Here is a 15,927-nt window from a genome sequence, read left to right on the forward strand (position 1 = left end):
AAAGTAGTGAACAGGTAACAGAGACTTTGAGTCGGGAGAATTGGAAGGGACAGAGGTGAAGAAACATGAGGCAGACAGAGGAGCTGGCCCAAGGAATTTAACGATGGATGGAGTATTGGACCTGTAGGTAGAAGTTGAGTCTGGAAATTATGGGCTGAAAATACTGATTTGGGAAGCTATCTGAGGTGAATGAAATCAGTGATGGCCCAAATACCAAGAGGAGGAGAAAAAAGCTAGGGTAGAACCTTGTTTAGAGTCAAAAAGAGAAAGAGAGGCAAAAAATAGCAAAAACAGAACCAAGATGAGAAGCCAAAGGAAAAAAAGTTTTACTGAGAGGTTAAGCACCAAAGAGTCCCAGGCAGTGGATTTTACCTGGAGGCAGCAGGGAAAGGGGAGTAAACAGCTTGGCTTATATGAGTGAGTTAAACAGTGAATGAGTATGAGGAGGTGGAGAAGGGAATATGCAGATTATTCTTTTATCTTTGATGGCGAAAAGAAGTGGGTGACATGCTCAAGAGATAAATTTAATATAAGGAAGATAAAGAAGACCATAAGGAAGATAAAGAAGACCGAGTAGGTTTCCCCTGGTGAGTAGGGCTTCCCTGGTGGCGCAGTGGTTAAGAATCCGCCTGCCGGGTTCAAGCCCCAGCCCGGGGAAGATCCCACATGCCATGGAGCAACTAAGCCCGTGTGCCGCCAATTACTGAGCCTGCGCTCTAGAGCCCGTGAGCCACAACTACTGAGCCCAGAGTGCCACAACTACTGAAGCCCGTGCACCTAGAGCCCGTGCTCCACAACAAGAGACGTCATCGCAATAAGAAGCCTGCGCACCACAGTGAAGAGCAGCTCCCGCTCACCACAACTAGAGAAAGCCCACGTGCAGCAACGAAGACGCAACGGAGCCAAAAATAAAATAAATAAAAGTAAATAAATTTAGAAGACCAACTAAGTTTGTGGGCAGCAAAGTCCAGTAAGGAGACGGAAGTAAAAACAGAGGGGTTGGTTTTCTCAAAGAAGAAAAGGCTACTTCTTTCTCAGGGAAAGTGTTCTAAGGAAGAAAGGAGTTTAGGTGAAAGAGGAGTTGAACTCATTTTGGATGGCCTTGATTTTCTCAAAAAAGGAGGGACAAAGTCATCTATTAAGAATCAGGAGGTCAGGAGGTCAAGAGATTGGGCAACTGGGAAGATTGGAAAGAATTTCAAACAACTGCAATCAACTCTTTTATTTATTTATTTATTTTTTTGCGGTACGCAGGCCTCTCACTGTTGTGGTCTCTCCCGTTGCAGAGCACAGGCTCCAGACGTGCAGGCTCAGCGGCCATGGCTCACGGGCCCAGCCGCTCCGCGGCACGTGGGATCTTCCCGGACCGGGGCACGAACCCATGTCCCCTGCATCGGCAGGCGGACTCTCAACCACTGCGCCACCAGGGAAGCCCTGCAATCAACTCTTAATTACAGACAGTATATTTGTGAACATTAATTTGACTATAAACAAGCAAAAACATCTACTTGTCACAAGCCATTCTTTGAACTACACAGTAACCAACAGCTGCCACCTCTTATCTTCAGCAACACAGAAATGCCCTTGCCCAATCAGAAGTGCAGCTGAAAACAGTGCTCTTGGTCTACCTCCTGTCAGGGCTCTGAACCACTCCAAGCTACACAGGGTTACTGTACATTTGCAAAGGAAAGCACCTATGATTAATATATCATCCAAGGGAAAATGTGTTTAACATTCAGCCCAAACTCGAAAAACTGGAGGAAAAATAACAGGGGAATTGGGATGAGACAGAGAGAAGCAACCTGCATTACAGAACAGAATAAGGGGGACTTCCCTGGTGGCTCAGTGGTTAAGAATCTGCCTGCCAATGCAGGGGACTCGGATTCGATCCCTGGTCTGAGAAGATCCAACATACCATGGAGCAACTAAGCCCATGTGCCACAACTACAGAGCCTGCACTCTAGAGCCTGCAAGCCACAACTACTGAGCTTGCACACCACAAATACTGAAGCCCTCATGCCCTACAGCCCATGCACCGCGACTACTGAAGCCCATGTGCCTAGACCCTGTGCTCCTCAACAAGAGAAGCCACAATGAGAAACCTGCGCACCACAAGGAAGAGTAGCCCCCGAGCGCCGCAAATAGAGACAGCCCGCGCGTAGCAAAGACCCAACGCAGCCAAAAAAAATAAAAATAAATATATACCTTTAAAAAAAAATAAGGAAACAAGTTTCTTGACTTTCAAAAAGTACGAAAGGAAAATTTTATTATTTTTTTAAAATAAATTTATTTATTTATTTATTTTTGGCTGCGTTGGGTCTTTGTTGCTGCATGCGGGCTTTCTTTAGCTGCGGTGAGCGGGAGCTACTCTTTGTTGCGGTGTGCGGACTTCTCACTGCGGTGACTTCTGTTTTGCGGAGCATGGGCTCTAGGCACATGAGCTTCAGTAGTTGTGGCACGCAGGCTCAGCAGTTGTGACTCGCAGGCTATAGAGTGCAGGCTCAGTGGTTGTGGCGCACGGGCTTAGCTGCTTCACGGCATGTGGGATCTTCCCAGACCAGGGCTTGAACCTGTGTCCCCTGAATTGGCAGGCGGATTCTTAACCATTGTGCCACCAGGGAAGCCAACAATTTTATTAATTTTTTTTACATATTCATTAAGCTCTTCATGTGGAACACATTTATGTAGAGCAGGGTCATGCTGAAATGGGGGCCACCTATACTGGAAGGCCTCAAACATGTAAATGTACTTTCATTAAGGGATGTCTGATATTTGGGATCCCTAAATGCCAAATGTTATTTTTACTACATAGGTTTCCACTGAATATCTTTAATCCACATTCTTCCTACTAATGTTTTAACTGAGGTTTCGGTTTATCTATGAAGTCCTACCCCTGGCCTCTACAACCTCGATTAATCATGAGTTGACTGTTTAGGGAAGGTTAACAAGAGAAGATTAAGAGGTATGCCAAACAGCGGTGAGAAACTAGCTTCAGTTCACTAATAAAATCTCTCCACTCTTTCATTCTCTGGATAACCTCAGGGATAAAAGAACTATCTACTTCTGTAACACGTGCATCTTACCTTTTGCTATGTCCAGGAAAGTATCTGATGTATTTGTTGTCATGCAAGGACAGGTAACGGATAGTATCTGTAAGAAGATAAATAAGGCATGATGATATCCTACTATTTTTAAAGGAATTTACTTTGCATTTTCATCTTGAAAAGACAAGGTCAAAGAATTCATTGTTTTCCATAATCCAAGCAAGGTATGAATAAATAATAGTGAATAACTACTTTTCACGGGACTAGAGATTTCACGTAATTCAAAAGCAGAGTTCTCAAGTTGACAGCATATACAGCAATGTTTAAAATCACTATTGCTGCCAATCTTTGGCTTCTGCATAGTTACAATGAAACTTGTCCTGCAAATATGCACCCCCCCCCAAAAAAAAACTCACAACAATTTTAATGCCCACAGAATGGCAAACCTTAAAGAAAAACATATGGCTACTGAGGAAATAGACTCAAAGAATTAAACAGCCATGCTGAGCTGAGGATCAGGCTGGATTCTGGCATAAGATACTTTTGTCCAGCGTTCTCCAACAGCATGTCAACCCAACCCTCACCTCATCTTAATGTAAACTGGATACACAATTTACATTAAAACTAAATAAAATGTTAAGAGAATTAATGTTCTACTACTTCTTTTCTAATTAACCAACTATCCAATGGTCCCTTATGCAGAAAAGTGAATTATAAAGTGGCCAAAGGAAATGAGAAAATTTAGGTTAAAAAGATCACAAGACATTTAAAAATCAAAGTCATGAACTATACCAAGTCATAGCAGTGAGAATTTGACAATATCCAAGAAAGAAATAATCACAGAGATTTGTGCTTGGGGCAAATAAGACAAATACTCTTAAAAACCAAATGATTCCTCTGAAAAAGCAAAACAAAAAATGATGGTGGTGGGAAGGGAACGAAGTGCCATAAAGAACAGAACTGGAAAGTACAATGCCCCTGAAAAGACTAGGAATAAGAAACAATTGTTGAGAAAAAGGTTATAGGAAATGGGGCCAAAATACAGAAAGGAAAGCATAGAAAGAACATTCTGGAGGCAAACACAACACAGAAACAGAAAGGCTGAAAGCACCAAGTCATCCCAGTGGTTCACAGGGGTACTAATAAGAGGGCATTTAACCTGGGAGAGGGAAAAAGGCACTCTTTGTATGTTCCAAAACTAAATATGGTTTTCTTTGAAAACATGTTCAAAGTTCTCGAATGACAACTATAAAGTATTCCTGGTTGTTCTATTGCTAGGAACTACTCACCTGCCCTAAGCAGAAAAAGACTTCCTCCCCATTACCTGGTTTTCCCAGAGATGAGCAGGGCGTCGCCATCCTCTCCGCCCCACTCGGTAGCTGGCGCGCTGTTCCTGGCAAGGCAGTGGCCTGTACAGTTATCTCCTGTACCGGGTGGTATCATAGACCCTCAAACTGTACAAACTACTACCTCAGCCTGGAATCAGGCAAAATGATACGGAGCGTTGGAGGAACTCTTCAGGATGGATGCACTCGAGACAGGAAAGGCAACATCCTCACAGCAGAGGCCTGGCAGCAAAGCTGCAAGTGCCACACATTTGCCTCATCTTGCACCATATTTGGAGAATCCTCATTTAATCACCCAGAAAAACACCCCAACAGAAGAAATATACCCCAATAGAAGAAATATACCATTCATTCAGATGATCACAGAGATATATTTCCTCAAGATCCTGTTTTATATTCTTGTCCAAAAGCATCAATTGCACTGCTTACTTAGAAAACCACTTCTGAAATAGAGGCATGAAAAGTATACACGATATACTTACTAAAAACCAAGTACAGGCAGAAAAGTCTCATTTAAAAAAAAAAAAAAGAAGACTTCTACCCATCTGCTCTGAGATAGGCATAACCAAAACAGCGGTCTAAGAAATCTTTGTTGAATGACATTAGAAAAATTGTACTGCTAAAAATGAAACAATCAACAAATCAGTGAGATAAGTTAAAAAAAAAAAAAAAAGTCCTAACATGAAAGTGTTATAGCTCAATTCCAAGACAATCTGTCAACTGAGAATGACTTATCCCAGGGGAAATGCAGGTAAAGGCAGAGATCCTTTATTAGAGAAAGAAATTCACAAGTTTAATTTCTAAAAATAAGTCTTTATTCTTCAAAGACATTAACTTTATTTAAAAGGAAAAAGGGAGAGACTTCCCTGGTGGTCCAGTGGCTAAGACTCCATGCTACCAATGCAGGGGCCGCGGGTTTGATCCCTGGTTGGGGAACTAAGATCTCACATGTGTGCAGTGCGGCCAAAAAAAATAAGATAAATAAATAAAAGGAAAAAGGGATAAAATTCAAATCAAAAAGTGTCCCTGGAATCAAAGATAACTAAAGTCAGTACACTGTCCTTTGTGACACAGACCATAAATGGTTGGGCACACACCAAAAACTCTTCTAAGGTCTGCTAAACTACCATAACTCAAGCATCTGTAAAACTATTCTCAAATCTATATATTTTGAACAGGAAGGTAGCATTGTTTACCACTTGCTGTCAAGTATTCTTTCCTTTTATTTCTTCTAAAAGTATTCGTTTCAAGAAGTTCAAACCGTAAATACAATTTGTGGCTTCCTATTTCCACTCTCCACTCTAAACTGGAGACCTTTCATACTCAGTTTCAAGTCCTTCAAAAGTACTAATGGCTTGCTTGCTTCCAGCATCCCTTCAGTCATAACAATATTAGCACAGCTAACATCATAGGAAAATTTAAAGTAACTATAACCAAACAGAAGTACTCACAAAGATTCCGTGAACAATTTAACAAAGGAAACCATGACCATAACTTCCTAAAAAGAAGGCTTGCTTACCGTCTATTTTGTTAGAGCTGTAAACGACTGTGTTTGCTGCATGAGTGTATCTGATGAGGTCCACGCCGTATTTCTTACTGTACAGGGTTCTCTTTGGTCTGATGAGGAAATGGACAGAGAAAGAAAACCATCAAAATCCTCCATCACCAAAATCTAGGATCTTCATATAAAGAGAAGCACTTGAATGATGTGGGAAGGGTGAAGATTCTTGGTAACCTCTAACACTGAAAAGAAACAGAATTTCTTCCAAAAGGGTGGAAACAAACAGAATCAATCAAGTGCAACAGGTTTTCACCTCTGGATACCAAATGCCGAAGTTAGGAAGTGGAAGTAAATCTGAGGGTTCAAATCAGCCTTTACTACAATGTTCAAAAGTAAGCTTTGAGAAGAAGTACATCTATTTGGGAAGAAAGACACACAAAACAAGTCATAACTTCCAAGAAAGAGGAAAATGGGAATACGTCAGACCAATGAGGCCAGAACTTAAGCCATTCACTTGGAAAGAAGCTCTTTCTTTAAGAAGAAATGATTTATCAAAACCGAAACCAGATGTAAAACTGCCTTTCCTAATATAACCTAATATTTCCATCCTCTCTTACAGGTCCAAAGCACTTACTGAGCCTTTTACAAGACAAACCTCACTCTCCCTAACAAAACTAGTCATTGATTCTTTTCTCTTTACTTAAATGTAAAATCACATATTTCTAAGCTAGAGGTTATCAGTCCATTTGTTGAAGTTCCTTAAATGTTATCTTCTTCTATAGCACCCTGAAGATCAAGCTGAAACTGATCTCAGCAAAATATTTAACCAAAAACGTCATAATATTCTACATTTAGGTATAGGAGAATTTCATAAATCCTATATTAATGTTTATCAAGAAGTTAATTTATGAAAAGGAAATTCACCCTCTCAATGTAAAAGCCTCTTGAAACCTAGATGCTAAACAATCAGATGACTCAGGGAACTTTAATCATTTGCACTTTCAATTTTTGTGACGTCAAGGGTTTCCCTACATTAAACCTATTTACAAACAAGACTTCTCACTCCAAATGCACTTAATTTTCCACATTTTTACCTTTACTGAAAGATCAACTAAACAAAAAGAACAGCTCAAATGCTACCTTGTTAAGTCCACCACCCTGGGTTCTGCCATGTAGTTACTGTGTGGTAACCAGTGAGTGAGTGAACGTGCGTGTGAATGTGTGCTTGCTCTCAAAAGATAGTTGACTTTGCTCCTACCAATGGAAACAGAAGCTTACTTATCTCAGTATTTACCCTACAATAATGAAGACAGAGCCTGAAGAACCAATGTTAAAGGAAAATTTTCAGTTCCACTTATATACGGCCTATTTGTCTCAAATATATCCATAGTATTAACCTGAGATTTTGTTCTTAATAACATAAATCTTTTACCTCATATCATTTCCTAGTTTGAAAGCAAGATCCTAATGCATCCATTTCAGAGGATCTTACAGAGCTTATGCATAACATTCTTTCACGAATATTGTGGTAAGCTTCTCTGCACAAACTATGATTCTGGTGATCAGGTACGAATAAATAATATTAAATCCTTCTCTCTGAATAATTCGCATCACCTACCACAGATAATATCCTTTGTATACTTTCAAATTAAAAAAAAAAAAACAAAAACACTCGGGACTTCCCTGGAGGCCCAGTGGTTAAGACTCTGTATGCAGGGACTGCAGGTTCGATCCCTGGTTGGGGAACTAAGATCCCACATGCTATGTAGTGCAGCCAAAAAATTAAAATTAAAAAAATCACTCAATGGATGAACTCTATTACAAAGAAAGTTTAAGTGAACAGTACACATGGAAAATATTAAGCATAAAGAATCTTATTTTAGCCATTTTCAAACTCCCAACATTAGTACCATCTAATAAAGATACTGTGCCTTCCAAGAAAATGTTATTTTCTTCCAATGTTGGTTTGACCTACACTAGTGGCAAATTTTTTCTTCACATTACCACTTAGGATCGCAGATTCCTAGAGGCCAGCGAAGTGATCTGACCAATGTCACATACCTGGTCACAAGGCCAAACTAGAACCCAGGTCTCCTATCAGGTTGCTCTCTGATCACAGATCACAATGAAACAAGGTCACAATTAATCCATACGAATATTTTAAAGAGCGTGCTGTATACTATTGTATCAATGTTAAATTCCCTAATTTGGATAACTGTACTCTGGTTACCTAAGAAAACGTCCTTGTGCTTAGGAAATCCATGCTGAAGTGTTTAGGATAAAGGGGCTTGATACCTCCAAATTACTCTCTAATGGCTCAGGGAAAGAAAAAATTGTGCGTGTGTGTGTGTGTGTGTGTGTGTATCTACAGAGAATGACAAAGCAAACAGAGCAAAATATAACCAATTATTGGGTCCTGGAGTTCTTTGAAACAATGATGTAACTTTTCTGCAAGTTTGTAATTATGTAAAAATGCTACATGAATGAATAAACTGCATTATGTTATAAAATTAACATTTTACTTTTAACAAGACAGCCTTCAAGTCAATGTCATTCCTACCAACCGCAGAAATTAAGCAGTATTTGGAGAGAAACTGTGAAGAAATGCTGCCACAACCTTCATTTTCTTTGAATGAGGATATACATCTCCATCCTCAAATTCATCCAGGGAGAAGTTCTAATCTGTGCACAAGCACTAAACATTTCAAGCAAGTCAGCTTCAATTTACTTCTAGCTCCAGTACCCCACAACCCCAATCTCCACCCTAGCTTTATACGTTACTTTCTATTCCAGGCTAATGCAAGTGGCCGGACCTGGACCAAAACCCATCTATGAAATGAATAACATTGACTCACATCTCTCAGCATCAGTCCAGCTAACAATTCTCTCTTCCCTCAGGACCACCACTATAGGCCACTCTTCCACATACCGCAAGCAGATCCAGAGCCAGTTACATAATACTTTTTCCACAGCCCAAATGGGAAAAAATTGGGCAGAACAATATAGCCCAGACCAATACAGCATTACTTCAGATAACCAAATTCACAAATGAAGAGACAAGTTCCAAAAGAAAGTTATAGAAAACATTGGTTTAAGCAAAACAGACAAAAGGAACAGCTGGAGAAGGTAAAGAAAAACCCAAGGATTTAAAAAGAAGATCACAATTTAGCAAGGATTTGGAGAAAGCAAGTCTGGGGCGGGGGTGAGGGGAAGCTGACAGGTCCCCAGGGAAAAAGGCAAAAAGCTGTGCTTTTAAGATCTTGCAGAGATACAGGTGTGGTGAGTCTCCATAGGACTTGGGACAACCTAGAAATGTCATGATCAGACTCGGAATTATGATAAGTCCAAGAGGACCATAAAGTATAATTTTTAAAAAAAGTATAAGAAGAAACACGAAATTGTCAGACGATGCTTTCTTTGTTCTACTAGGAGGTTCACATTCAGGTTGGGATGCGACAGCCAGGTGTGTCTGGCAAAAAGGAAAAGTTTTGGATGCAGGTAAAAAGTTAACTATAAACATGGGCATCAGGACTGAGGGAGCAAGAGAATGATTTGGACCATAAAGGAAATGTCAGGGGGCCCAAAGAGGCAACAAATAAATCCTTACAGCTAACAACTGCAACCCACGCGGCCTTCCGGCAGAAGGGCGGCGGGAAGCTGAGGGGCAGGGGTCGGGTGAAGTGCCAGGGCTGAATCGAGGTGACCGAGCAGAGGGCAGAGAGAGCGAGCTGCCGCTGCTGAACGAAGCAGCAGAGCAGCCTCTGCGGTTCTGCGCGGGGGCCACAGCCGACTGGCACCTTCGACGGAGTCAGAGGAGCGTTAAAGCTACCAGCTGGGGCAGCGGTGGGCGGACCCTGCGTTTAAAGGTCAAGGTCAAGGTGTGGTTTGGTCAGAGATGCTAAGGCTCTCTGTGAGGAGACCGAAGGCAGACAAAACAAATATATGATTACTGTTATTGCTATCGTTATTTTAAAAGAAAAAAAAAAATGGTCTCCCGGACGGCTTCTGAGGGGACGCGGCCCCAGCGGGAGCGTGTGCAATACAGGCCGCGGGCCAGACCGGGTTAGAGGGCGGGCCGCGGGGGGAGCGCAGGGCCACGACAGGGAGGCCGGGAGGGACTCAGACCCGGGCCCAAGGCCACCGGTGCACTCACTTGCCCTCCTGGCAGTCATAGAGCACGATGGAGTCGTCGTCGCTGCTCGAGATGACCGTCTCGCCGTTGGGGCTGAAGTCGAAGCAGTTAATCTTGTCCGAGTTCTCGCGGAACACCTTGGCGACGCGGAAGCTCCGCAGCACGCTGTCGGTCAGCTTCATGGCGGCGGCTGCTGGTGGCGGCGGCGGCGGCGCAGAGCCGGGGCGGAGCCCGGCGAACGGGCGGGCTGCCGAGGGGCCGACCCGGGCGGGGCGGGCGCCGCGCCGGCGGCGGGCTGGAGAGCGGCCGACAGTCGGGCCGCCTCCTCCGCTTCCTCCTCCTGCTTGTGCAACACTCTTCTGCCGGGACTATGGGGTCTCGCAGACCGGTCCTCCTCACGGTCGCCTCAGGGCCAACCGGCGCGGCACCGGCTCATTGTGCCCGCCATCTTGGGGCGACAGGCAGAAGTCGAGGGCGAGGAGCCTCACCGCGGCGCCAGCCGGGAAAGGGGGCGGGGCGGGAACGGCGAAGCGAGGCGGGGTGGCGGGGCGGTGACGTCAGCGCGGCCGGCGGGGAGTGGTGTGGCTGGGTGGCCAGAGGCGGCGGTTCCCCGACCCGCTGGGGGGCGGGAGGGGCGGGGATTCCCACGTCCTTCCCCGCCTTGGGCCCCAAGGCCCTGGGTTCCCGGGAGCCGCGGGTCTTTGTGCGGGGCCGCAACTCCCCCGAGAGACTCGGGTGCCCCCTGCAGGCTCCCCGGCCGCAGGCAGAGCGAGAGCAGGTACTGCGGGGGTTGGGCTGCGCTCCAGGAGGCCTGTTCTGGGTATGAGTCATCGCCGTCGGACTTTGACCGCGTGTCCACCACATCGCCAGAAGACTTAAATTTATGTATTTTTTAAATTAAGGTGTACTATACGGTAGACTGAATAAATTTTAAGTGGATGAATTTTTTTTCATTTGGGTGAATTTTTTTTTTCATGTGGATGTACACTCTTGTGACCACCACCCGCAACTTTTCTTTAAGCCTTCTTTAAAAACTTTGTAATTGATATATAATATAAAGTGCATAAAATGAACTAATTTTAAGTGTTCAGCTCCACACATTTTATGAACACTCATCTTTAAGTTTTAAACCATATTTACAGCTCAAAAAACTCATAGCATCAATTACAAGTAAATTTTTTTTTTTTTTTTTTGCGGTGCGCGGGCCTCTCACTGTTGTGGCCTCTCCCGTTGCGGAGCACAGGCTCCGGACGCGGCTCACGGGCCTAGCCGCTCCACGGCATGTGGGATCTTCCCGGACTGGGGCATGAACCCGTGTCCCCTGCATCGGCAGGCGGACTCTCAACCACTGCGCCACCAGGGAAGCCCACAAGTAAATTTTTGAAAGGGAAAATTATCTCCTTATTCAACAAAGCACAGTTTTAAATTCTCCTGATATCCTCCTCCTTATTCATATATCAACATAAGCTGTAGATGCTGTCATTTTCCCCCCTGCTTTAGCATTGTATCTTACACATTTTTGCATGTTACTTAAACCAGATTGTTGTTGGTGTTCTCCATTGAGGTATGATTTATGTATAGTAAAAATCGGCCTTTTTCAGAGATAGTTTTATGAGTTTTAAAATCTCCATACAGTTGTGGAACCACCACATTCAAGATATAGAACAGTTGCATTATCCTCTTTGTAGTCATCGGGATTGTTGTGATGGTTCCCATAAGGGATTCTTTGCCTTAAAAGGAAGGAAAGTTGATCTCTAACAAAGGAAAACAATATCTGATCACAAAATAGGTACCATGCGCCTTGGCTTTAACTTCCTACGAGGGTTCATAGATCTCTAACTTGTGTGCAGCCCCTCAAACGTTTAATTGCCTGGGTCTCCAACAATGGAGACAGAGGCCTATTCATTTTGCTTCACTAAACTACAGTGGCTAAAGAGAAGGAAAGGGGAAGAGGAAAGACTGAAACATTTCAATCACTGATACTAGGAAGAAGTGATATCCAGAGATCAGATATAACCTGGACAATGATGAAAGCAAAACAGAAACCTTGGGCTTCCCTGGTGGCGCAGTGGTTAAGAATCCTCCTGCCAATGCAGGGGACATGAGTTCGAGCCCTGGTCCGGGAAGATCCCCCATGCCTCGGAGCAACTAAGGCCACGCACCACAACTACTGAAGCCCATGTGCCTAGAGCCTGTGCTCCGCAACAAGAGAAGCCACTGCAATGAGAAGCCTGCACACCACAACGAAGAGTAGCTCCCCATTCGCCGCAGCTAGAGAAAGCCCACGCGCAGCAACGAAGACCAAATGCAGCCAAAAATAAATAAATAAAATAAATTTATTAAAAACCAAACCAAAACAAAACAAAACAGAAACCTCAGGACAGTTGGGGGCTTTCTGGGAAGAACCAGGGGCTATGTCCCATCCCCAGGTAAAAGAAGAACCAGGATCCCTGCACATAAAGTGAACTTGTTCTCTGAGAGTAGAGGGCAAGATCCTGGCTAAGTCTGGGCTGCAATTGCCTCCTGACAAAGAGCAGAGCTTCTGGCTACAATTTGTTCTGGGGTCTGGAAAAAGCTTGTTTGAGTGGAACCCGAATGCATGGCAACTTTCCAAATTACAAAGCAGTGGAAGAAAAGTCCTCTGTGCCCCCCAGAGCACAAACTTCCCTGCAATTCCTGCTTTTTTTATTTCACAGGCTAGAAAGGCTAATGTAGAGTCTGCTTTGAATGGTTTGACAGCAACAAAGACAGATCTGGTGCCATGTCTTAGAATGGTTGGGAAGATGAATGTACCCAGTGAGATACTATTTTTTGGGCCCTCTTAATCTATAAAAATAATCACAGAAACAGCCATAGTCTGCTGAATGTTGTAAGGCAAAAGAAATCTTTGCAATATATCTTTCAAGTTGTGTACTTCCTGTACCTTTCCCAGATTTCACTGTTAGACTGAAGCTTCCTCCCAAGACTTGACTTCCTGAATTATTTTTGGAATGGAAAAAGTCATTTTTTCATATTTTAAGAGCACCCTGAAATGGCTCAGCCTTTTTCACATTCTCACTGTTTCACATTCCTAGCCTGGCTCCCTGCCTGTTACAGTGGGGCTCTCCTGGCTTCCAATCCAACAGTGCCTTACAGGCTGGACTTTAAAAAGTGACCCAGAAGGACTTCCCTGTTGGTCCAGCAGTTAAGAATCCACCTTCCAACGCAGGGGATGCGGGTTTGATCCCTGGTCAGTGAACTAAGATCCCACATGCCGCAAGGCTACTGAGCCTGCACGCTGTGGATTCTGCACGCCACAACTAGAGAGAAGCACGCATGCCACAACGAAAGATCCTACATGCTGCAACGAAGATCCTGCGTGCCACAACTAAGACCCGACGCAGCCAAATAAATAAATAAATAGTGACCCAGAAAGGCTGGCTCCAGTGGGGGGTGGACAGAGGGGACAACTGCAGTCAGAAGTGAATCATATTGCCTTAAAGAGCATCAGCCTTAATTTTTTATATTTCCTTTCCTTTTTTTAAAAATTTATTTATTTAATTTATTTATTTTTGGCTGCATCGTGTCTTTGTTGCTGCACGTGGGCAGCCATCAGGGGCTACTCTTCAGTGCGGTGCGCAGGCTTCTCATTGCGGTGGCATCTGCTGTTGTGGAGCATGGCCTCTAGGCACGCGGGCTTCAGTAGTTGTGGCTCACAGGCCCTAGAGTGCAGGCTCAGTAGTTGTGGCACGCGGACTCTAGAGCACAGGCTCAGTAGTTGTGGTGCACGAGCTTAGTTGCTCCGCAGCATGTGGGATCTTCCCGGACCAGGGCTCGAATCCATGTCCCCTGCATTGGCAGGCAGATTCTTAACTGTGCCACCAGGGAAGTCCCTAGGCAATGAAAGTTTTTAAAGAGAAAAACGGGAAATAATCTCAGTTCATCATTAAGGTAGGGGGTCAGATTCTTTGTCACTTTCCGCTGTGTGCAGACTCCCCATGATCTTCCTTTAGATGCTATCTTTTTTTTGGCCATGCCATGTGGATGCGGGATCTTAGTTTCATGACTAGAGATCTTAAATCCCGGACCAGGGATCAAACCCGTGCTCCCTGCAGTGGAAGCGTGGAGTCTTAACCACTGGATGCCAGTGAAGTCCCCTTTTAGATGCTATCTTGTTCATGTAGTTTGCTTGCAGGATTACTGAAGGGAAGGCTGGGGAAAAGATCTAGTCATCTGTACATTATTCTTCATTTCTACTTCTTTTTTTTTTAATTTTATTTATTTATTTATTTATTTATTTATTTATTTATTTATTTATTTATTTATTTATGGCTGTGTTAGGTCTTTTCTGTGCAAGGGCTTTCTCTAGTTGCGGCAAGTGGAGGCCATCTTCATCACGGTGCGTGGGCCTCTCACTATCGCGGCCTCTCTTGTTGGGAGCACAGGCTCCAGACGCGCAGGCTCAGTAGTTGTGGCTCACGGGCCTAGTTGCTCCACGGCACGTGGGATCTCCCCGGACCAGGTCTCGAACCCATGTCCCCTGCAGTGGCAGGCAGATTCTCAACCACTGCGCCACCAGGGAAGCCCCATTTCTACTTCTTTAACCTAAGAAAAGAGTCAATAGATTAGGCAAGGCATTGTGTGATCAAAAGACTTAAAAGGTATGTTTGGGCTGGAGGCTAGTTAAGCATGGGGGGCACCTGGTGTAAAGGTTAGTTAAAATATAGTTTTGCTAAAGTGACAAGACAAAAAGCCTCCCGCAAAGAGTTGCTTCCTGCACAGAGTTGCTTCCTGCAGACAGTTGCTTACAAAGCTAGACAGTAAATGTGCCGAGATAGAGAGGAGGAGGTGGGAATTGATTGGGTAAGTAGACATATCTGAACGTATGTGGAGACGTGTGTGGACCAGCAAATAGATGAGGATATGCAAACATTTGTCCCATAATCATGACCTCTTGTCTGTCTCTAACTTAGGTCTCAGGATGTGGCTGTGTTTGAACTTGAGCTCAGAACACTGGGTTCTGTCTCAGTAAACTTTACTGTTCAGCAATAAATCAAAACCCCATTGCCTCCTCTTATCAGTCACCTAGTTACCTGGATTCCAGGAAAACAAATCCCAATGCTAGGAATTAGCTCTAGCACTTGGCATCAGTGGCAGATAATGATATATAAATAACTTCGTATTTTGTATAATTGTTCTCATGTGCTGTCTACAAAATAAAATTGCTCTTGCTAAGATCAGTAAAGATCTTCTGGTTGTCCAATCCAGTGGTCACTTTTCAGTGCTTTCCTTCCTGACCCTATCTGTGTCATTAACAGTCTTGATCATTCTCTCCCTGAATCTTTTCTCCATGCTTCCCTTGGCATCATTCCATTCTGACTTTCTTCCCACCTGTCTGGACACATTCCTACTCTCTTTCTGCCTGTCCTTTGGCCACTGTATGGCAGACACTACTGGTTGCCTAACCAACAGTTTTCTCCTCTTGTTCCTTTCTGATGAATCTTGATTTTGTCCAAGATATCCTCCCTTCTCTGAGTGGCAATGCTTTTCCCAAGAGTTAAGCCCAGACCTCTGAGATAAAACCTGATTAGTCTAAACCACTGGTTCTCAAAGTGTGGTCCCAGGACCAGCAGCAGCAGTCTCACCTGAAGAGTTCCAATCATCAAAAATTCAGATTCTCAATATTCAATATCCTGTGATAAACCATAATGGAAAAGAATATTAAAAAGAAGTTTATACACACACACACACACACACACACACACACACATCTGAATCACTTTGCTGTACAACAGAAATTAACACAACATTGTAAATCAACTATAATTCAATAAAATTTTTTAAAAATTCAGATTCTCAGACCTCACACTAGACCTACTGACCCAGAAGCTCTGGGGATAGGGCCCAGCAATGTGTTATAACAAG

At 43.8% G+C, this 15,927-nt stretch overlaps 1 protein-coding gene across 2 annotated transcripts in view; it reads right to left on the reverse strand.

The window, feature by feature from the left end:
• WDR82 (WD repeat domain 82) overlaps positions 1 to 10,517 on the reverse strand; it is a 32,306-nt gene extending 21,789 nt beyond the window's left edge. Inside the window, exons 1-3 of one of the 2 annotated variants that reach the window (XM_067754659.1) lie at positions 10,045 to 10,517; positions 5,910 to 6,007; positions 3,084 to 3,150 (exon numbers count right to left, since the gene is read on the reverse strand). In XM_067754659.1, the coding sequence (XP_067610760.1) occupies positions 3,084 to 3,150; positions 5,910 to 6,007; positions 10,045 to 10,205 (326 nt within the window). In that variant the 5' untranslated portion in view covers positions 10,206 to 10,517. The remainder of the gene's footprint in view (positions 1 to 3,083; positions 3,151 to 5,909; positions 6,008 to 10,044) is intronic. The other variant, XM_067754660.1, reaches the window with a different exon arrangement.
• Positions 10,518 to 15,927: the final 5,410 nt, after the last annotated feature.

The sequence above is a fragment of the Pseudorca crassidens genome, chromosome 10 (genome assembly GCF_039906515.1).
Source record: "Pseudorca crassidens isolate mPseCra1 chromosome 10, mPseCra1.hap1, whole genome shotgun sequence".
In the NCBI taxonomy this organism is placed as follows: domain Eukaryota; kingdom Metazoa; phylum Chordata; class Mammalia; order Artiodactyla; family Delphinidae; genus Pseudorca; species Pseudorca crassidens.